The 22639-nt window shown below is 34.9% G+C and overlaps 1 protein-coding gene across 1 annotated transcript; it reads right to left on the reverse strand.

The window, feature by feature from the left end:
- Positions 1-7928: 7928 nt before the first annotated feature.
- On the reverse strand, positions 7929-21872 carry LOC128661395 (cathelicidin-1-like). Its single transcript, XM_053715653.1, has 4 exons — positions 21687-21872; positions 13128-13220; positions 12533-12613; positions 7929-8144 (listed from the first exon to the last, which is right to left on the reverse strand). Exons 1-4 carry the CDS (start codon positions 21870-21872, stop codon positions 7929-7931), a joined length of 576 nt encoding a protein of 191 aa, XP_053571628.1.
- Between the last annotated feature and the right edge of the window lie 767 nt (positions 21873-22639).

Genomic DNA, 22639 nt, shown 5'->3' on the forward strand with positions numbered 1-22639 from the left:
CGGCATAGTTCATTGAAACACGCAAAATAAAGCTGTGTTTTCTGTTTTTGTAAATATAGAAGCTGTACTCATTTTTTTAATAAAGGAGCTGATCATTCGATTTTATCGTGAGTTTCTTCCATTTGATGTCTGTGGTGTGCTGCCAAACTACTGTTGTGCAATTCTGCTACAGTGACTCAAGAGAAGTACGCATCTGGAGAAGCCACACGCATTTTACCCTTTGTGGACCAGCACCTCTCCTAAAAACACAGACCTAGGAACGGCCTTGGGAGAGACTGTTGGATGGTTGGATTCAAAGAGGGAAGTTCTTCTTTCTATTTACTATTTCGCTTTTATAAACTCAGGAGATTTTATTTTTTTGTTATTTTTATTCTTTGTTAATATGAGTGTAACTGTACTTATATTATATTCAATTATATTTTTGATGTGTTTTGTGCAACTTTTTAGTCGAGCGTAACAGTTTAAAGGACATTGTATACTAGATTTTTCTTTGCATACATTTTTTGTAGATGATCAATTTATATAGCCCACCAGGGGATGTTTTTGAAACAATGTATAGTTTCCTTATTTTTTAATAATGTGATTTTCATACTCCTAACCAAACCAAAAGTATCAGATGTTGACCCAAGTCTACTGACCCCTGCTTGTTCCTTTTCATATGCAGAGGAGGGTCTTCTCTCCCTGCTTTCTCAGCCCCTTTCAGTGGGTGTCCCAGTCTAACCTCATCAACAGTGCTAAACTGGGAGCTTCTAAGTAAGTTTTTTAATGTTTTTTTATACTGGATTTTTAGATCAGTATCTTTATAGTGGTGTCTATTACATGCAGTTTTATGAAAATTGGTGCATACTATCCCTTTAACCAGAGCTCTGAAGTCGCTCTAATCCAATGAGTGTAAATCGTGATTGTGCTTACGTGTTCGCCTTCACTTTCAACTAGTAATCTGTGTGCTATGTCTGTTGCACAAAAAAAGAAAAAATAAGTTGTGAAAGAATTTTGGCAGATTTGAGGGTGTTTCGTGAGGGGGGTATGGCAGGTGTTTTATAGGAGGAGTAAGTGGCGGTGGGGGTGGAGTCATGGGCATAGGCATGACTATATATATACTTTTCAATCAGCATACCTTGGCTATTGGCATGGCTATTTTCAATACCACACTTTCAATTAACATGTTAATAAACATGATCATTGCCTGGTTGAAATGTTCTCATTGCAATCATGTGTTATTAAAAAAAATATATAAATAAAAGATATAAACATTTTGGAAATAAGTCTTAAAAATGATTTTAAAATTTAAAAAGTAATTTTTAAACTATTTAAATTGTGTATTGAACGTGTTTGATTAATTGATATTAATAGTGGCATGCTTTTCCTTATTGCAGAACTGTTTCTTTGAATTTGCAGTTGTTTTAGCTTTGTGTTGTTATTAAACAATTAATGTGACTATCATTCTCATGTGTATATACTACATCTAGCTCATGACCTACCTTTGGATCATTAATTTGTATATCTCTGAATACTTTGTATGACCCTTCTACTGTGGCCTGAACTTGGTAACGGCTTTAACCAGCTGCTTAATACCTACCTGCGTATGACCCTCTGCTGACTCCTAACCTGACTTTGGTTAGGAGTCAGCAGACTTATACCTGACTATTCATATATGACTCTGCTTGCTATTACTTACTGGACTCAATTTACATGAATCTTATGGTTTGCTAGTATCTATTCTCTAGGAGATGTGCCTTACACCGTATACCGTATTCACTGCTATTGGTATTATTTATTTTATATTTGGGTTTAGCCTCTTTCATTACTCAACCAGTGATTTGTGGGAAAAACAGCATTCAAACACATTAGGCAGCCATTATCAATACAGAATTACATATTGTGTTTTAATTTTGGCTACATATTTTTTCCCTTCACTTACAGCCTGTTAAACTTCCTTTAAAACACTCTGTAAAAATACCTGTTTCTTATATTTTTGTTGTATTTAATAATATTTTCATGTTGCATAACGGTTACATAATTTGAGAGGTTTTACTAATCAGACTATGTATAATGGATTAGAATAGCTAATATAATCCATCAGATTTGCATAGAAATTCTAATGGATTGCAGTGGTGGTCATAGTGGTAAGCTACAATTTTTCACATAATATTATTTTTGTCTCTTAGAATAAACCTTCTTAATGATACATTAAACAATACTGAGTATGTTGCACAATTTTCTGTTCATTACATATATATATATATTTCATCTTACTGTATTACATGATAGGAACAAATAATTCTCAAATGGGAATTAGAAGTGCACCATGACATTAAATGTTTCTAACCTACGTCAAATGTTAAAAAGAAAAATGCGCCAAAACCAAATACCAAATATATAAAAGATCTAGTACACTATTTCTTTTTTAAACCTTCAATAATTAACTGAGCACGCTACAAATAAATACAACTTGAAAGACAAAAATTTTTATTTTATTTTATTTATTTTTTTGATTTAATACATTTGCTTGTATTAATAGGAAGTGGAACATGTAATTGATAAGTCATTTTATTGACTTGGCTATACATGACAGACAGACAGATAGAAAGATAGATAGATAGATAGATAGATAGATAGATAGGTTGTGGGTTTTTCAATATTGATAATTAAAATGCACATTTTGCATCTACCCAGCAGCAAATACAGAAAGGCTCCTTTAGATATAGCAGCCCAGATTATGAGTTTTGCGTTAGAGGCTGTGCGGTGCTAACGACCAGTTTTGTCTCACCGCTCACTTACCTGCAGCGCTGGCATTACGAGTTTTCAGAAACCCGTCGTTAAAAGGCAAGATGTGAGCGTTGAGCAAAATTTCTCTCATTACCGCACTCCAATACCAGCGCTGCTTAAGTCAGCGGTGAGCTGGTCGTATGTGCTCGTGAACGATTTCCCCATAGGAGTCAACGGGGAGAGCCGGCTGAGGAGCCTAACACCTGCAAAAAAGCAGCGTAAAACTAAAACTCCTTAACGCAGCCCCATTGATTCCTATGGGGAAATAAAATTTATGTCTACACCTAACACCCTAACATGAACCCCGAGTCTAAACACCCCTAATCTTACACTTATTAACCCCTAATCTGCCTCCCCGACATCGCCGACACCTACATTATATTATTAACCCCTAATTTACTGGTCCGGACACCAACGCCACCTACATTATACGTATGAACCCCTCACCTGCTGCCCCCAACATTGCAGACACCTACATTATATTTATTAACCCCTAATCTGCCGCCCCCAATGTCACCATAACCTACCTACATTTATTAACCCCTAATCTGCCACTCCGTACACCGCCGCCACCTACATTATACTTATGAACCCCTAATCTGCTGCCCCCAACATCGCCGACACCTACATTATATTTATTAACCCCTAATCTGCTGCCCACAATGTCGCCGCAACCTACCAATGTCGCCGCAACCTACCTACATTTATTAACCCATAATCTGCCGCCCCCAATGTTGCCGCCACTATATTAAAGTTATTAACCCCTAAACCTAAGTCTAACCCTAACACCCCCTAACTTAAATATAATTACAATAAATCTAAATAAATATTACTATCATTAACTGGAACAGCCAATAGAATGCAATCTCAATCCTATTGGCTGGTTGGATCAGCCAATAGGATTGAACTTCAATCCTATTGGCTGATTGCATCAGCCAATAGGATTTTTTCTACCTTAATTCCGATTGGCTGATAGAATTCTATCAGCCAATCAGAATCTAAGGGACACCATCTTGGATGACGTTACTTTAAGGTACCTTCATTCAGCTTTAGTCGTCGGATGAAGAGGATGCTCCGCGTCGTATGTCTTGAAGATGGACCCGCTCTGCGCCGGATGGATGAAGATAGAAGATGCCGTCTGGATGAAGACTTCTGCCCATCTGGAGGACCACTTCACCCAGCTTGGATGAAGACTTCTCCCGGCTTCGTTAAGGACTTCGGCCCAGCTTGGATGAAGACTTCTCCCAGTAAGTCGATCTTCAGGGGGTTAGTGTTAGGTTTTTTTAAGGGTGTTTTGGTGGGTTTTATTTTTTGGTTAGGGTTTGGGCAGCAAAAGAGCTAACTGCTCTATTAAGGGCAATGCCCATCCAAATGCCCTTTTCAGGGCAATGGGGAGCTTAGGTTTTTTTAGATAGTATTTTATTTGGGGGGTTGGTTGTGTGGGTGGCGGGTTTTACTGTTGGGGGGGTTGTTTGTATTTTTTTTTACAGGTAAAAGAGCTGACTACTTTGGGGCAATGCCCCACAAAAGGCCCTTTTAAGGGCTTTTGGTAGTTTAGTTTAGGCTAGGGTTTTTTTATTTTGGGGGACATTTTTTATTTTAATAGGGCTATTAGATTAGGTGTAATTAGTTTAAATATCTGTAATTTTTTTTATTATTTTCTGAAATTAAGTGTTTGTTTTTTGTACTTAACTAATTTAATTTAGCTAATTGTATTTAATTTAGTTAATTTATTTAATTATAGTGTAGTGTTAGGTGTTAGTGTAACTTAGGTTAGGTTTTATTTTACAGGTACGTTTGTATTTATTTTAGCTAGGTAGCCATTACATAGTTAATAACTATTTAATAACTATTCTACCTAGTTAAAATAAATACAAAAATGCCTGTAAAATAAAAATAAACCCTAAGATAGCTACAATGTAACTATTAGATATATTGTAGCTATCTTAGGGTTTATTTTACAGGTAAGTATTTAGTTTTAAATATGAATAATTTAGTTAATGATAGTAATTTTATTTAGATTTATTGTAATTATATTTAAGTTAGGGGGTGTTAGGGTTAGGGTTAGACTTAGGTTTAGGGGTTAATAACTTTAATATAGTGGCGGCGACGTTGGGGGTGGCAGATTACAGGTTAATAAATAGTATGTAGGTGTCGGCGATGTTGGGGGCATCAGATTAGGGGTTAATACATATAATGTAGATGGCAGCGGTATCCGTAGAGACAGATTAGGGGTTAATATTTATAATGTAGGTGTTGACGATGTTGGGGGTGGCAGATTAGGGGTTAATAAATATAATGTAGGTGTCGGTGATGTTGGGGGCAGCAGATTAGGGGTTCATAAATATAATGTAGGTTGCGGCGGTGTCCAGAGCGGCAGATAATAAAAATGTTATTATAGTGTTTGCGATGTGGGAGGGCCTCGGTTTAGGGGTTAATAGGTAGTTTATGGGTGTTAGTGTACTTTTTAGCACTTTAGTTATGAGTTTTATGTTACGGCGTTGTACCATGAAACTCATAACTACTGACTTTTAAATGCGCTAGGACTCTTGACAGGGTACGGTGTACCGCTCACTTTTTGGCCTCCCAGGACAGACTCGTAACATCGGCGCTATGGAAGTCCCATAGAAAAAAGAGTTTACGAAGTTTACGTAAGTCGTTTTGCGGTAAGGCCAAAGAAGTGTGCGGTGACCCTAAACCTTCAAGACTCGTAATACCAGCGGGCGTAAAAAATCAGCGTTAGGACCTCTTAACGCTGCTTTTTTACCCTAACGTACAACTCGTAATCTAGCCGAGCATGTGGCAGGGAATGTTGTCCTTTTAAATTGTATTGAACAAGTAGTTTATTTGTTTATTTTTTTTTATGTAAGAATACAGAAAGTTATTGCAATTATAAGGTATTTTATTTCCCTTTAAAGTCAAAATAATTTTTCAAATAAAGGGCCAGATTACTAGTGGAGCACTAATTAACTCTCCCGCTCAAGCCTTAATTGCGCTATAAGTAAGCTTTTTGCGCTCATCGGGTTGCGCTCGTATTACGAATTGAAAGTAAACTGTTTTTGCTTGCTCGCTAACCCGACAAGCGCAAAAAGCCAATCGAAGAATATTGTGTGCGTGTTCATGTATTCCCCCTTAAAAGTCAACAGAGAAAAAAAGTGGAAAGACACCCCACTCTCGCACAAACCCGATCACATATTCTCATGTGTGCTAACCCTACATGAAAATATGAATATTTCACATTCCTATGTTCTTCACAAAACAGAATATGTTCTATTTATTCATAAATACACATTTCTAAATATATCTGATGGCATTTTGGTACAATATATATATATATATGTAAATATTTACAGAACAAACACGGTATAACACTTTATTTAAAATGAATATTGCATAAATATACTTTTACATCTAGTTAAATTTAAAGGACTTAAACACACATACATATTTGTACATATATATTTATGTGTTTATATGTGTATATATGTCTGCAAATAAATATATTTACATTTAAAAACATAAATATATATGTACACATATACAGACATAAGTATACATACATATACATCTTTAGACATGCATATGTATGTATCTCTATGTCAAAGTCCTTTGCCTGCCTTTTTTTTCTAACACCTGAGACCTCATATTTTTGAGCCCTTCAAACTTTTTTTGTGCAGTGTATATATATATATATATATATATATATATATATATTTGTTTAGTAATTTGTATTAGATAGTGTTATTATGAGTGTAACTGTACTTTTTAATGTTGCGATAATCATTCTAGCGTAAATCGCGATTGTGTTCAAGCAATCGGGTTTACTTTCAACTCTTAATACCAGCGGAAATTCCAATGAGTGCAATCACCCGCGATAAACCCCTTATTGCTCGCGAGCAAAGGTTTGCACTCCCCTCGTAATCTGGCCCAAAATGTTTAGATAACTATAATAATAAAGCAACATAATGTACAATCATTTATTGACCTGCTATCCATCTAATTGATCTCTGCAAATTTCTGGTGTTCAAATAGCATTTTAAACTTACTACATGCTACAGGTATATACAGTGATTGCTTAGATCAGTACATGCGCTCATTTACATATGGGCTCAGATTGGCCACATGTTTTCTAGAGATATGTTCCTGGAATATTCTGGATTTGCATACCCTGCAGATTGTGTAATGCTTTTAAAACATTTACTTTACATGACAATCTTTTGCAATTCATTACTTTATTGAAGACATATGCTATGCATATATAACAAATAGAGTTTATCAGTTTGATAAATCATTTATTTTATTTTATCTGAATAGTATAATTGTTTATATTCTTGTATTTTTTATAGCACTAAAGAAACTAGAGAGAATCTTACTATACTTTATTGTCTTCATTATGATAATAACAATATTTTAAGAGCTATGTATAAATTATAGTGCCACTATAAAGTGTATATATAGTGCAAACTTTCCATGTGCTAATTCATTAGAACTCGTAAGCTTAGCCTTAGTGATTCTGCAATGTGTTTAATCCTCGCTGGTCCTGAGTGAATAGACTAGTTTAGCCAATAGACAGTGGCAGTTGCATAACCCAGCTTTGTGACTTTCACTGCTGATTGGCTAAGCAGCTGTATTAACTCAGGACCTGAGTCCTATATTCCCTCTCAGAAGGGGTTAAACACATAGCCCTTGATGATTTAAAGCTCTCTGCAGGGGTGCTCAACGTTGGTGCTCCAGAGGTTTTGGAACTACATTTTCCATAATGCTCAGCCTGCTGATTCTTAGTGTCTGAGCATCATGGGAAATGTAGTTCCAAAACCTCTGGAGCTCCAAGGTTGAGCACCCCTGGTCTAAGACAGCTCAACAGTAAGACGAGGTCCCTCAAATTACTTTAGAAAGGCAAATTGTAGCTTGAGAACTGTTTATCTTGCTACATATGGTTCTGGATGTGAAGAAGAGACACCTACATTACAATATAATTCTCAAAAAAAGCTCCAAAAGATTTTGTGTGATTTTTCTCCATGTCGGCAAGTTTTTGATCATTGAGCCCATAGACTTGCTTGATCGCTAGTGCTAAAATGACATGAGCCAATGAATTAGAGCATGTAAGGTTTGCACTATAAGGATCCTTTAATACCTTGTTAAATAATCATTATCTTATCTTAGACTATGTTAGTCCTAGAGTTGAAAATATCCCAAATGCATTGTAAGCATGAAAACATGTTAGCATTATTCAGATCTATATTTATTGCAGCTTTTCTGATACTTTTAAATGGGAACATTTTATTGGGTTCTTTAGGTTCTGTAATATTCAGCTTGTTGCTTTTGTCTTTCTCATTTCTATTTTCATCTTTAATGTTGTCATTTAAAGAAATGTCCTGTAAACAAAACACATACATTTCAATAACAGCATTTGTAATTGTTATAACTTACAACACAATAGTTCTGGTATTACCTGTGTAAGAATGTGTAGAAGCATATGTTTTGTGTGCCAGTAAATTTACATATAGGACTAACTGGATGGATACTAAAAAAAGGAAGGTTCCAATGACATCATGTGACTCAGAGCAGCCACTATATAAAACTGTCTCTTGAACAACAGGTTACACACATAACATAAGGGATAACAGCAGAGTTAGATCATGATGTCATCATTGGGCTGAGTTTGGCAGCCATTTTAAACTGACCAGAAACAATAGTCATTTTAAAATAACTTTTTTTTATTGTTCCTGCTGCATGTTATAGAAAGGGGGCAGGAGGCTATTGGCAGCTTAATCTAAGGTAAGAGTTTTAAAATGACTAAGGTGTAGACTGTCCCTTTAAAATCTGAAGGAGAAGAACCTCTAATACTTGTTTGGTGTGTTCAATCAATGAGGAGAAAGGGAGATATAAGATATACTGGGATGCAAAAAGATGACATTTGGGAAGGAGGAGATGTGAGGGGAAAATTAATTTTAGTAGAGAGTGAAAAAAAGTATTTGTTGGGAAAAGTGAGATAAAAAGCTAAAGCTATGGGTGAAGGGGAGCAGAGCTATAAATAGCTATAATTGTTAACTGATTTATTATTTGGTGGCAATATTATATTTCTGTATGCATGGGGTCTTCTTAAACAAAAAGCCAACATACTAAAATATGTAACCTAGCCGTTCTGTTATAAATGCAACAGAACAAACAATGTTAAATATTCATCCTTGAACACTTTACCAAGTTAGTTTTTTATTTACAGATTTTCATTTGGCCATTTGGTTCTAGACTGTCTAACTTCCAGAAAATCATAAAAAAATACTAAAGAGAGTGAGCAAATTCCTGATTCTTGATTATCCAAGGACCAGCCAGCAATGCCCCTTATATGCCCAACGCTGCTCTTACCTATCATACTCGCTCCACTTCCGCTGACCCCAGTGTGTCTATCTCAGCCACCACCCCCCTGAACCTATATAGTCTCTGTGAAGTAATAGAAGGTATGGTAACTAATTTGTGCTGGTAAAGCTGCTCATCAGATCATGTTACTAGAGAAAGTGTATTTTTAAAAAACTGTACTTAAACAGGTATAGCATGGACACAAGCGTGAAACAGTGAAGAGAACAGTGCATTTAAATAAGAAAGTTATGGAATGCTTTATAGAATATGGGAACCCCAACCAATATCATCCAGCATTTGACACTTAGCTTGTTTGGCGAACATTGCTAGCAGTCACAAATAATAAGGTCTATGTGGTCGATTTATGAAGCAGCGGATGCTGCTTCCGACCCACTCCGCTTCAGTTTGTCCAGAAGTGGAAGTTAAGAAGCAGCGTCCTAAGACCACTGCTCCTTCACTCGTTCGCCACCTCTGAGGTGGCGGACAGCAATCAGCCCGTTCGATTACGATCGGGTTGATTGACACCCCCTGCTAGCGGCCGATTGGCCGCACATCTGCAGGGGGCGGTACTGCACCAGCAGTTCACAAGAACTGCTGGTGCAATGATAAATACTGATAGCGTATGCTGTTGGCATTTATCAATGTGCTGCGGACATGATACGCTACATTGTATCATGTCCATCCGCACAATAATAAATTGACCCCCTATTCTACATCTTTGACTGAGATACAATTGTTATGTTTGATATAAAGGGGAACTAAAAGAGAAGCTGTCAGGCTTTGCCCTAATCTTTCTTCCTTTAAATGCTCTATGATGACTTTTCTGTTCAGAGAAGCCTACCACCCAACTCATACATTAATTTCACTTACCTAACATTTCCCTCATCTAACTCTGCATTAACATCTTTCTCAATCTTGCAGTCCTCACCTCCTGTTTCTCGACCTCCTACCCTTCTAGATTGTAAGTTCCCACGGGAATAGGGCCCTCAATCCCTCCTGTATGTGTTTGTAAATTTTGTCCTGTCTATTACAAGTCTTATATTGTTTTATTTAAATGAATTGTGTCCATGGACAGCGCTGCGGAATATGTTGGTGCTTCATAAATAAAGTATAATAATAATAATAATAATAAGTATGGAGTCTTTGTTCTTTTGCAGTGGAAAGTTATTAGTTACAATGGTTAGAAAAGTTAGTGGAGTGGGAAGTGTTTAAACAAAATTATAGTGTGCCAAGAAGAGAATTAATTGATTTGCTGATTCCTATCAAATATACAAGTGGGGGTAGGAACTAGTTATGTGCGCATAGATTGATTCAAATTCGGATACATTTGAATGTATTCGTTTCACCTTCATTCGAATTCGAATAAATTTGGTCGTATTCAGATTTATTAATTTCAGATTCGATTCGTAAATTCAGAAGTTCGATATGTGTTATGTTGATTCAGATGGTTCCAAGTTATGCAAATGGAATTGTTTCACTGTTCTCACTAAATTTAATTTTTATACTGAATTGTGATTATAAATTTAATTTTTATACTGAATTGTGATTAATCCATGGCCTATTCGAATGTAACAAATAAATCCAAACTAATTCGGATTTATTCGTTATAAATTCGGATTAGTTTAGTTTCGTTGCTAGGGTAATTCGGAAAATTCAAATAGTTTTGAATCTTTAAATTTGGCGAATTCATCTGATTTTCGATTTGAAACGCACATGTCTAGTAGGAACCAGAATCAGAGCCTGTGGATTGCAAATTTGGATTGGACTACCATGATTCCAGGAGAGTTCCCAGTGGGCTGCAGAAGCTGGGACACTTTAAAAAAAAATACAAACCAATATAATATAATTCTGAAAAAAATGTGTATCCCAGTAATCCCCTTTGAAAAAATGGTGTGTGCACATTATACTGAGTCAATGGAAAATAGGGCGGGCCTAACATTTTTTCCAGGGCTGCTTTTTATTCCTAGTCCGGCCCTGGTGGATTGGTGGTAAGAGAAAATGGAGACTAACAGGTATATGGTAGATGGAGAAGACTGAAGTGTAGCAGATGCCTCTTCTACCGTGGCAGAGGGAAATCCATGGAGCACATCTGACCAAGGGTTGGAAAACCGTTCAAAGGGAAGATACAGTAGGACAAATGGTCTTTATGTTTCAAAAAGAAATTGTGATATGAGGAGATAATGTGAATATAAGGTATTAATGACTATCTGGTATTAAAAAAGGGGTGTTTAAAAAAAGCACTTTTTTACTTTTTTCCCTAATGTAATTTAGCAATTCATAGCTCCAGGTATGCACTATGGATATGCACTATGGATATGCACTATGGAAACTTTTTTCTTAGCCTTCCAACATTGATTAGAGGACGAACATTCATGTGATAATTTGTATAAAAATAAATCCCATCTAAGGGGGCAGTAGAGTACCTCATGTGTAAACAGTGACATATCTCTTAAAGTCTGCTCAGTGCAACAGACTGTTCAAAACTGAAAAAAGATATTATTTAAAGGACCACTAAACAGAATTGACTAATCAATAAATGTATTATAAAAATACAATGTAAAAGCACTTAGTTTGAATTTCTAATGAAATTTCCTAATGCATCATGAGACAGCCATCGACCAATCACAAAATTAATATAAGTGCATCTTGCACATGCTCAGTAGCAACTAGTGCCTCAGAAAGTGTGCATATAAAAAGATTGTGCACATTTAGATAATGTAAGTGAATTGGAAAGTTGTTTAAAATGTGTGCTCTATCTGAATCATGAAAGTTTAATTTTGACTTGACTGTCCCTTTAAGTTGTTCTCCAATTTTAAGACAGAATTAATTTTCAGATCTCTTCCTTAGGACATAACCCTTTTTTTAATACTGTTTGATCTTAAAGCTCTCAACTGAATATTAAGTAAAAAACAACTAATTACTATTGCATTTTAATCTGAGGGAAGGGAAAGGTTATGTTTCATACAAAAATATAGAACTTAAACTAAAGCTAGGAAACAACGTGCATTATCCGTATAGCACCTGAGTAATGACCTGTCAATTGGATCTGCTCAGGATCAGCTCACATTCAGGAATAAATTAACAACTTAACCCTTTTACCACACTGTCTCTAGAAACTATTAATGGTATATAGATAGACAGACAGACAGACAGACAGGTAGATAGATAGGACAGACAGACAGAGTCAGAAAAATAGATAGATAGATAGATAGATAGATGGATAGACAGACAGATAAATAGATGGATAGATAGATAGATAGACAGACAGATAAATAGATGGATGGAAAGATAGATAGATGATAGATAGATAGTAGATAGATAGATAGATAGATAGATAGATAGATAGATAGATGGATAGATAGGGGTGACATACATACAAATATTCTTATATGAAACCAAAACATACCATGTTTTTTGATGTGTCACAAGTAACATCAATATTTTTACTGTCTGATCCATGAAACGTTACAGTGCAGTTTCTTATCTCCTGGAAATAAAAAATGGATAACCTTTTTTAAACCGTTTTAATGGTTTTAAATAGCTTTCAGCCTATTGATTATTTTGTACAGTATCTATCTTTCTATCTATCTATCTATCTATCTATCTATCTATCTGTCTGTCTGTCTATCTATCGATCTATCTAATCTATCGATCTGTCTGTCTGTCTATCTATCTATCATCTATCTTTCTCTCCATCTATCCATCTATCTGTCTGTCTGTCTATAATATAATATGATCTATATATTTAACATATGTCTATGTAAAAACAAATGGATATCATCCTGCTTTAAAAAAAAATAAAAAAAAAATCCTCTCCCTAGAGAGGTCAAAATGCAAGTTCTATAATATAGATTTTCAAAATGCTGCATATTATTCAATTCAATTATTACTCTGTTGCCAAATAACAAACTAAATCTATTTATTGCAGTCTAATCTGCTTCAGTAATTCTTTTGACTATTTTACTCTGGAATAGAGTGAATTAGAATGAATTATTACTTACACCGTTCTCTTTGAAGCCACATTCATCAGCATTTTGTTTTGTTGACTTTGAGCACAGAGTTTCTTTGATGACAAATGACCAAGAAGTTGCAGCCTAAATATTATTAAAAAACAAAAACACTTTCTATAACAACTGATATGATATGATGCACCATTGTTTAATGTGGATAATTACAATAAAATGCTAATATTTTCAAACAAACCCATATCAAAGACAAGTTTATTTTGTTCAAAACATGTTTTATTGAGTAAACCTAAAAGCAATTTAGCACAGCAATTAATTTACAGCAGGGTAATAAATTTCCAATTAATTTACAGCAGAGTAATGAATTTCCAATTAATTTACAGCAGAGTAATGAATTTCCAATTAATTTACAGCAGAGTAATGAATTTCCAATTAATTTACAGCAGAGCAATTAATTTCCAATTAATTTACAGCAGAGCAATGCATTTTCAAATAATTTATAACACAGCAGATCATTTCCAAATAATTTTCAGCTGTTCAACGAATTTCCAATTAATTTACAGCACAACAGTGTATTTCCATTATAATTTGTGTTTTTGCAGTATGGCTATTTTTTGCAAAAAACTATCACCTAGATTACGAGTCTTGCGTTAGCCTTAAAAAGCAGCATTGAGGGGTCCCAACGCTGCTTTTTAACGCCCACTGGTATTACTAGTCTGGAAGGTACAGGTGTACCGCTCACTTTTTTTCCGCGACTCGAGCATACCACAAATCCCCTTACGTCAATTGCGTATCCTATCTTTTTAATGGGATTTTCCTAATGCCGGTATTACGAGTCTTGGAAAAAGTGAGCGATACACCCTCTCCTGTCAAGACTCCTACCGCATTTAAAAGTCAGTAGTTAAGAGTTTTATTGGCTAACGCTGTAACATAAAACTCTTAACTAAAGTGCTAAAAAGTACACTAACAACCATAAACTACCTATTAACCCCTAAACCAAGCCCCCCCCCACATCGCAAACACTTAACTAACATTTTTAACCCCTAATCTGCCGACCAGACATTGCTGCCACTTAAATAAATATATTAACCCCTAATCCGCCGCACTCCTGCCTCGCAAACACTAGTTAAATTTTATTAACCCCTAATCTGCCGTCCCTAACGTCGCCGCCACTATATTAAATGTATTAACCCCTAAACCTAAGTCTAACCCTAACCCTAACACACCCCTAACTTAAATATTATTTAAGTAAAATGAAATAAAATTAATACAATTAAATAAATTATTCCTATTTAAAACTAAATACTTACATATAAAATAAACCCTAAACTAGCTACATTATAATTAATAGTTACATTGTAGTTAGCTAAGGGTTTATTTTTATTTTACAGGCAACTTTGTATTTATTTTAACTAGGTACAATAGTTATTAAATAGTTATTAACTATTTAATAACTACCTAGCTAAAATAAATACAAATTTACCTGTAAAATAAATCCTAACCTAAGTTACAATTTCACCTAACACTACACTATAATTAAAATAATTTCCTAAGTTAACTACAATTAACTACAATTAAATTAAATAAACTAAAGTACGGTAAAAAAAACCCCCACTAAATTACAGACAAAATAAACACTAAATTACAGAAAAAAATAAAATAATTACAAGAATTTTAAACTAATTACACCTAATCTAATCCCCCTAATAAAATAAAAAAGTCCCCCAAAATAATAAAAATCCCTACCCTATACTAAATTACAAATAGCCCTTAAAAGGGCTTTTTGCGGGGCATTGCCCCAAAGTAATCAGCTCTTTTACCTGTAAAAAAAAAATACAATACCCCCCCAACATTAAAACCCACACACCCAAACCTACTATAAAACCCACCCAATACCCCCTTAATAAAACCTAACACTAACCCCCTGAAGATCACCCTACCTTGAGACGTCTTCACCCAGCCGGGCACAAGTGGTCCTCCAGAGGGGCAGAAGTCTTCATCCGATCCGGGCAGAAGAGGACCTTCAGACGGCAGAAGTCTTCATCCAGGCGGCATCTTCTATCTTCATCCATCCGGATTGGAGCGGGTCCATCTTCAAGCCAGCCGATGTGGAGCATCCTCTTCTTCCGACGACTCCCGATGAATGAAGGTTCCTTTAAATGATGTCATCCAAGATGGCGTCGCTTGAATTCCGATTGACTGATAGGATTCTATCAGCCAATCGGAATTAAGGTAGGAAAAATCCTATTGGCTGATCCAATCATTTTTCAGATCCTCAGAGAGTTCTTTGCCATGAGGTGCCATGTTGAACTTCCAGTGACCAGTATGAGAGATTGTGAGAGCGATAACACCAAATTTAACACACCTGATTCCCACTCATACCTGAGACCTTGTAACACTAACGAGTCACATGGCACCAGGGAGGGAAAATGGCTAATTGGGCCCAATTTGGACATTTCCACTTAGGTGTGTACTCACTTTTGTTGCCAACAGTTTAGACATTAATGGCTGTGTGTTGAGTTATTTTGAGGGGACATCAAATGTACACTGTTATACAGGCTGTACACTCACTACTTTATATCTATATCATACTGTATATATATATATATATATATATATATCATAATAAAAAGTACATCATTTTCTATCACCTAGATTACGAGTTTTGCGTTACGGTTTTAACGCTGAAAAATTTCAGTAGCTCTCATCCTATTGACTGATTTGAACAGCCAATAGGAATTCAGTAGCTGTCAACCTATTGACTGATTTGAATTTCTAAAATTAAATCAGCCAATAGAAATGCAAGGGACGCCATTTTTGAAAAGGTTCCCTTGGATTGAAGATTCTGTGTATGGCGGCGACCGTATGAAGAGGATACTCCGCGCCAGATGTCTTCAAGGATGGATCCAATCTGTGCTGCCGGGATGAAGATAGAAGATGCCGCTTGGATGAAGATAGACCTTGCTGCCTGGAGGAAGACTTCTCGCTGCCTGGATGTCCGAACTTCAGAAACTGTAAGTGGATCATCGGGGTTAGTGGTTTTTTTTTTTTACTTTTTTTGGGTGTTTTTTTTTTTTAGATTATGGTTTGGGCTTTCTTTAAAGAGCTAACTGCCCTTTTCAGGGCAATGCAAAAGAGCTAAATGCCCTATTAAGGGCAATGCCCATACAAATGCCCTTAAAAGGGCAATGGGTAGCTTATGTTTTTGTTAGAGTTAGGTTTTTTATTTTGGGGGTTGGTTAGGGGGTGGGTTTTACTGTTGGGGGGTGTTTGTTTTTTTGCAGGGAAAAAAGCTGATTTATTTAGGGTAATGCCCTACAAAAGGCCCTTTTAAGGACTATTGGTTGTTTATTGTAGGCTATGGGTTTTTTATTTTAGGGAGGCTTTTTTATTTTTGTAGGGTTATTAGATTAGGTGTAATTGTTTTTATTTTGGATAATTTTGTTTGCTATTTTTCGTAATTTAGTGTTTGTTATTATTTGTAATTTTAGAATTACATTTTTTTAGTAGTATTAGTTTTTTTTTTAAAAATGTGTAATTTAGTTTATTTAATTGGTAGTTATTTTAATTTTAATCTAATAGTTATGTTTGGTTAATTGTTAGTTTAAACTGAGGTTCTTTTAATTTCACCAGTAAGTTTTTATTTATTTTAAAGGGACACTAAACCCAAATTTTTTCTTTCATGGTTCAGATAGAGCATGCAATTTTAAGCACCTTTCTAATTTACTCCTATTATCAAATTTTCTTCATTCTCTTGCTATATTTATTTGAAAAGCAAGAATGTAAGTTTAGAAGTCGGCCAATTTTTGGTTCACAGCCTAGGTTGTCCTTGCTGATTGGACAGCCCCAATAAACAAGTGCTCTCCAGGGTTCTAAACCAAAAATTGTCTGGCTCCTTAGCTTAGATGCCTTCTTTTTCAAATAAAGAAAGCAAGAGAATGAAGAAAAATTGATAATAGGAGTAAATTAGAAAGTTGCTTAAAATTGCATGCTCTATCTGAATCATGAAAGAAAAAATGTGGGTTTAGTGTCCCTTTAAGATAGGGATATTGTAATTTTAATTTAAAGTTAGGGGGTTGTTAGGTTTAGGGATTAGTAGTTTAATTTAGTTTTTTTGCGATGTGGGGGGCTGGTGGCTTAGGGGTTAATTGGTTTATTTAGTGGCGTTGATGTGGGAGGCCAAAGGTTTAGGGGTAATAACTTTATTTAGTGTCGACAATGTCGGGTAGCGGCAGAATAGGGGTTAATATCTTTATTATAGTGTCAGCGATGTTGGGGTGCAAGGGAATAGGGGTTAATAACGTTATTATAGTGGTGGCAATGTCGGGGAGCAGCGGAATAGGGGTTAATAACTTTTATTAGTGGTGGCGATGTCGGGAGCGTCAGATTAGTTGTTAATAACTTTATTTCAGTGGCAGCGATGTCGGGGGCAGCAGATTTGGGGTGTTTAGACTTGGGGCTTATGTCAGGGTGTTAGGTTTAAACGTAATTTTTTTTTCCCTATAGACATCAATGGGGTTGCATTACGGTGATCGCCATTCCGTGCCTCAGGTTTTTTTCTAACACTCTCTCCCCATTGATGTCTATGTGGAAAGTGTGCACAAGCACGTATTTTTAGCCCTTGGATTTTGTTCTATGGGTGTAGCTGAAAGTTCTCTAAACATTTTACTCCTGCAACTCTTGCTGTTTTTTATATAGCAAACTGAAAGTAGGCCAGAACGGCTATTGACCTATATATGTATATATGTCTATGTATGTGTGTAGATATACTGTATGCCTGTATGTATATCTGTGTATGTATGTGTGTAGATATAGGGTATATGTGTATGTATATATGCGTATATGTGTAGATATACTGTATGTATGTATATATATATATGTATGTATGTGTATAGAGATTCTGTATGCCTGTATGTATGTGTGTAGATATTCTGTATATGTGTATGTATATATGTGTATGTATGTGTGTGTGTGTGTGTGTAGATATACTGTATATGTGTATGTATATATGTGTATGTATGTGTGTAGCTATACTGTATGTGTCTATGTATATGTGTATGTGTGTGTGTAGATATACTGTATATGTGTATGTATGTGTGTATGTATATATGTCTGTGTATGTGTGTAGCTATACTGTATGTGTCTATGTATATGTGTATGTATGTGTGTGTGTAGATATACTGTATATGTGTATGTATGTGTGTATGTATATATGTCTGTGTATGTGTGTAGCTATACTGTATGTGTCTATGTATATGTGTATGTATGTGCATTGATATACGGTATGTGTGTATGTATATATGTCTATGTATGTGTGTAGCTATACTGTATGTGTCTATGTATATGTGTATGTATGTGCATTGATATACGGTATGTGTGTATGTATATATGTCTGTGTATGTGTGTAGCTATACTGTATGTGTCTATGTATATGTGTATGTATGTGTGTGTAGATATACTGTATATGTCTATGTATGTGTGTATGTATATATGTCTGTGTATGTGTGTAGCTATACTGTATGTGTCTATGTATATGTATATGTATGTGTGTGTGTAGATATACTGTATATGTGTATGTATGTGTGTATGTATATATGTCTGTGTATGTGTGTAGCTATACTGTATGTGTCTATGTATATGTGTATGTATGTGTGTGTGTAGATATACTGTATATGTGTATGTATGTGTGTATGTATATATGTCTGTGTATGTGTGTAGCTATACTGTATGTGTCTATGTATATGTGTATGTATGTGTGTGTGTAGATATACTGTATATGTGTATGTATGTGTGTATGTATATATGTCTGTGTATGTGTGTAGCTATACTGTATGTGTCTATGTATATGTGTATGTATGTGTGTGTGTGTAGATATACTGTATATGTGTATGTATGTGTGTATGTATATATGTCTGTGTATGTGTGTAGCTATACTGTATGTGTTTATGTATATGTCTATGTATGTGCATTGATATACGGTATGTGTGTATGTATATATGAATGTGTGTAGATATACTATATGTGCGTATGTATATATGTGTATGTGTGTAAATATACTGTGTGGGCGTATGTATATATATGTAGGCATGTGTGTAGATATACTGTATGTGTTTATGTGTATGTATATATATATTTATATGTGTGTGTATGCATTTATGTGTATGTATATGTATGTATGCGTGTAGATATACTTTGTGTGTGTATGTATATATGTGTATGTATGTATGTATGCATATATGTGTGTATATATACAGTATGTGTGTATGTATATATGTGTATGTATGTGTGTAGATATGCTGTATTTGTGTATGTATATATGTGTGTATGTATGTTTATGTGTGCAGATATACAGTATGTGTGTATGTATATATGGGTATGTATGTGTATGTGTGTAGATATACTGTATGTGTGTATGTATATATGTGTATGTATGTATGTGTGTAGATATACAGTATGCGTGTATGTATATATGTGTAAGTATGTTTATGTGTGTAGATATACAGTATGTGTGTATGTATATATGTGTATGCATATGTGCATGTATATATGTGTATGTATAGTTGTAGATATACTGTATGCCTGTATGTATATCTGTGTATGTATGTGTGTAGATATACAGTATGTGTGTATGTATATATATGTATGTTTGTATGTATATATGTGTATGTATGTTTATTTGTGTAGATATATTGTATGTGTGTATGGATATGTGTGTATGTATATATGTGTATATATGTTTATTTGTGTATATATACTGTTTGTGTGTATGTATATATGTGTATGTATGTGTGTATATATACAGGATGTGTGTATGTATATATATGCATGTATGTGTGTATGTATATGTGTGCATGTATATGTGTATGTATATATGTGTATGTATGTTTATTTGTGTAGATGTATTGTATGTGTGTATGGATATGTGTGTATGTATATATGTGTATTTATGTTTATTTGTGTATATATACTGTATGTGTGTATGTATGTATGTGTATGTATGTGTGTAGATATACAGTATGTGTGTATCTATATATGTGTATGTATGTGTGTATGTATATATGTGTATTTATGTTTATTTGTGTAGATATACGGTATGTGTGTATGTATGTATATGTGAAGTGGCATCTTTGTGGAGCAATTTTATTTTAATTTTTCATTGGGCCAGAATAGGGCTACCGCAAATATGGCTAAATATTCAGATAATTTTTTTCCCTGCTTGTAGAACAGGACTCTTATAACCTTCTTAACATTTTACATTTTAAAATCCAACCTTAATATAATATATTTAAAGACCTTTAAGGCTTTGCCTACCTTAGGCTTAGAGTATAAGTGATAGCAGACACAAGGCTTTCAGTGCATCCCATAGAATTATTTTATGCAAAGGATTTAGCGCACCTGCACGATCTGACATCCAGATCTTAGCCACCCTAGGCTTTCACTTTAAATTGTAAAAAAATTCCACTGCGACTTTAAAGGGATATGAAACCCAAAATGTTTATTTCATGATTCAAATAGAGCATGTGATTTTAAACAACTTTCTTCTATTTTCAAATGTGCTTAACTCTCTCTGTATTCTTTGTTGAAGGAGCAGCTATGCTTTACTGGGAGCTAGCTGAACATAATCTGGTGAACCAATGAAAAGAGGCACTTTTATAAAGCCACCAATCAGCAGCTGGCTCCCAGTAATGCTTTGCTGCTCCTGAGCCTACCTAAGTATCCTTTTTAACTAAGGATAACAAGAGAATTAAGCAAATTAGATAATAGAAGTAAACTAGAAAGTTGTTTAAAATCACATGTTCTATCTAAAGTATAAAAGAAAAAAAAAAAATAGGTTTCATGTCCATTTAAGTTACAGATATTAAAAAAAAAAAAATCAGTTGATTAGTTGATGAATATTTTCATTGCAGTCACCTAAAGAGTATTAAATGCTTTGCACTCCGTTGTAAAACAGCACCTCACACTTTTATATCTACAGCTTTATATGTTACACCAGAGAATACTTATTTATTATTATTTATTTAAGGTTATATACAACCACAGCATCACCTGATCCACATTACAATAACTTATGTATCTTTTTGTGTGTATTTTAATTATTGTTCTGATTAACTCTTTTGTATGGTGCTGGGCATCTTAACATTATACTAAATTATTAAAGACATTCTGAACCCAATTTGTTTCTAGAGAACACAATTTTAAGCAACTTTCTAATTTACGCTTATTATCAATTTTTCCTAGTTAACTTGGTATAATATGTTGAAGGGGTAGTAACGCGCTACTGGTTTCTAAATGAACACTTGGGTGAGCCAATGACAATCGGTATATATTTGCAGCCACCAATCAGCAGGTAGAACCTAGGTTCTTTGGTGCTCCTGAGGTTTCCTAGATAAACCTTTCAGCAAAAGATAGCAAGAGAAGGAAACAAATTAAATCATAAAAGTAAATTGGAAAGTTGTTTAAAACTGTATTCTCTATCTGAATCATGAAAGAAATGTTTTGGTTTTCATATCATTTTAAGGAAGAAGAATAAGCAATCAAATCTGTTTTTCTTCCAGTTTCACATCAGATTATTAAGAAACAAGAGATTATACGCACCTGTTTATCCTGTGAATCAAACGAAAGAAGCTTAAAGCGGGAGCTGCCATTTAGTCCTTTATTGTACATATCAATAGCTCCTATTATTGGCTTAGAATCCCAACTCCAAGGTAACAAGGGCAAAGTGTCTAAATATCCCAAATATGTAACTCCAAGTACCAGGAGAAACGGAAACCAGTGCTCCATTGTTTGCTGTCTTTTTCTTCCTGTCAAATCCAATTCTGAGTAAATGGATTAGAATTTTTAATCCGCAGTTTAATAACAGTTTGGTTAATATGTCACGAAGATAGTGACCCTCTCTGTTTTCAGTACAGTAGGGTTCCAAATCTTTCTACTGTTTGGCTAAAAACAAAGAGAAATGATCTCTTAGCAAGGTATCCAGAGCCTTTCACAGTCCCTTAAATGTGATATGAAAATGATGCACAATACAAGCTCTAAACTGCGGGTTAGCGATAATACACAAAGTCTTCTTTACAAGGAAATGTACAGAGAACAGGAAAGTACGTTTGTTATATTGTCACATTTGTTTGGCAGTGTTTTTCAAGCATGTAACGGACATTGGTTATTAACAACATGCAAATGTAATCTTATTTGGCAGATAGTGAGTAAATAAACAATTCCTGAAATAGTTTCCTCATACTTTCTACTTCAATAGAGAAAAAAAAAGTTTATAAAGATTATAGATCTGGAATGTCTAACTTGATCAGATTATTGGGTCAATTTATTAATGTGCGGACGGACATGATTCGATACAGCGTATCATATCCACCGCACATCGATAAATGCCGAAAGCATACGCTGTCGACATTTATCATTGCACCAGCAGTTCTGGTAAACTGCTCGTGCAATACCACTCCCTGCAGATTTGCAGCCATTCGGCCGCTAGCAGGGGATGTCAATCAACCCGATCGTAGCACCTCCTGGGTCACGGAGCATAACCCTGCGGCAAATTG

The sequence above is a fragment of the Bombina bombina genome, chromosome 5 (assembly GCF_027579735.1).
Source record: "Bombina bombina isolate aBomBom1 chromosome 5, aBomBom1.pri, whole genome shotgun sequence".
Taxonomy (NCBI): Eukaryota; Metazoa; Chordata; class Amphibia; order Anura; family Bombinatoridae; genus Bombina; species Bombina bombina.

Bases quoted from the DNA above. Each gene is read 5' to 3' on its own strand.
- LOC128661395 (XM_053715653.1), bottom strand. From the start codon at position 21,872: ATGGAGCACTGGTTTCCGTTTCTCCTGGTACTTGGAGTTACATATTTG. The intron at 12,614-13,127 runs GTAAGTAATAAT...TTTTATTTCCAG, and splicing joins GTGGCTTCAAAGAGAACGGT to GAGATAAGAAACTGCACTGT. The intron at 8,145-12,532 runs GTATGTTTTGGT...TTTTGTTTACAG, and splicing joins GTGACACATCAAAAAACATG to GACATTTCTTTAAATGACAA.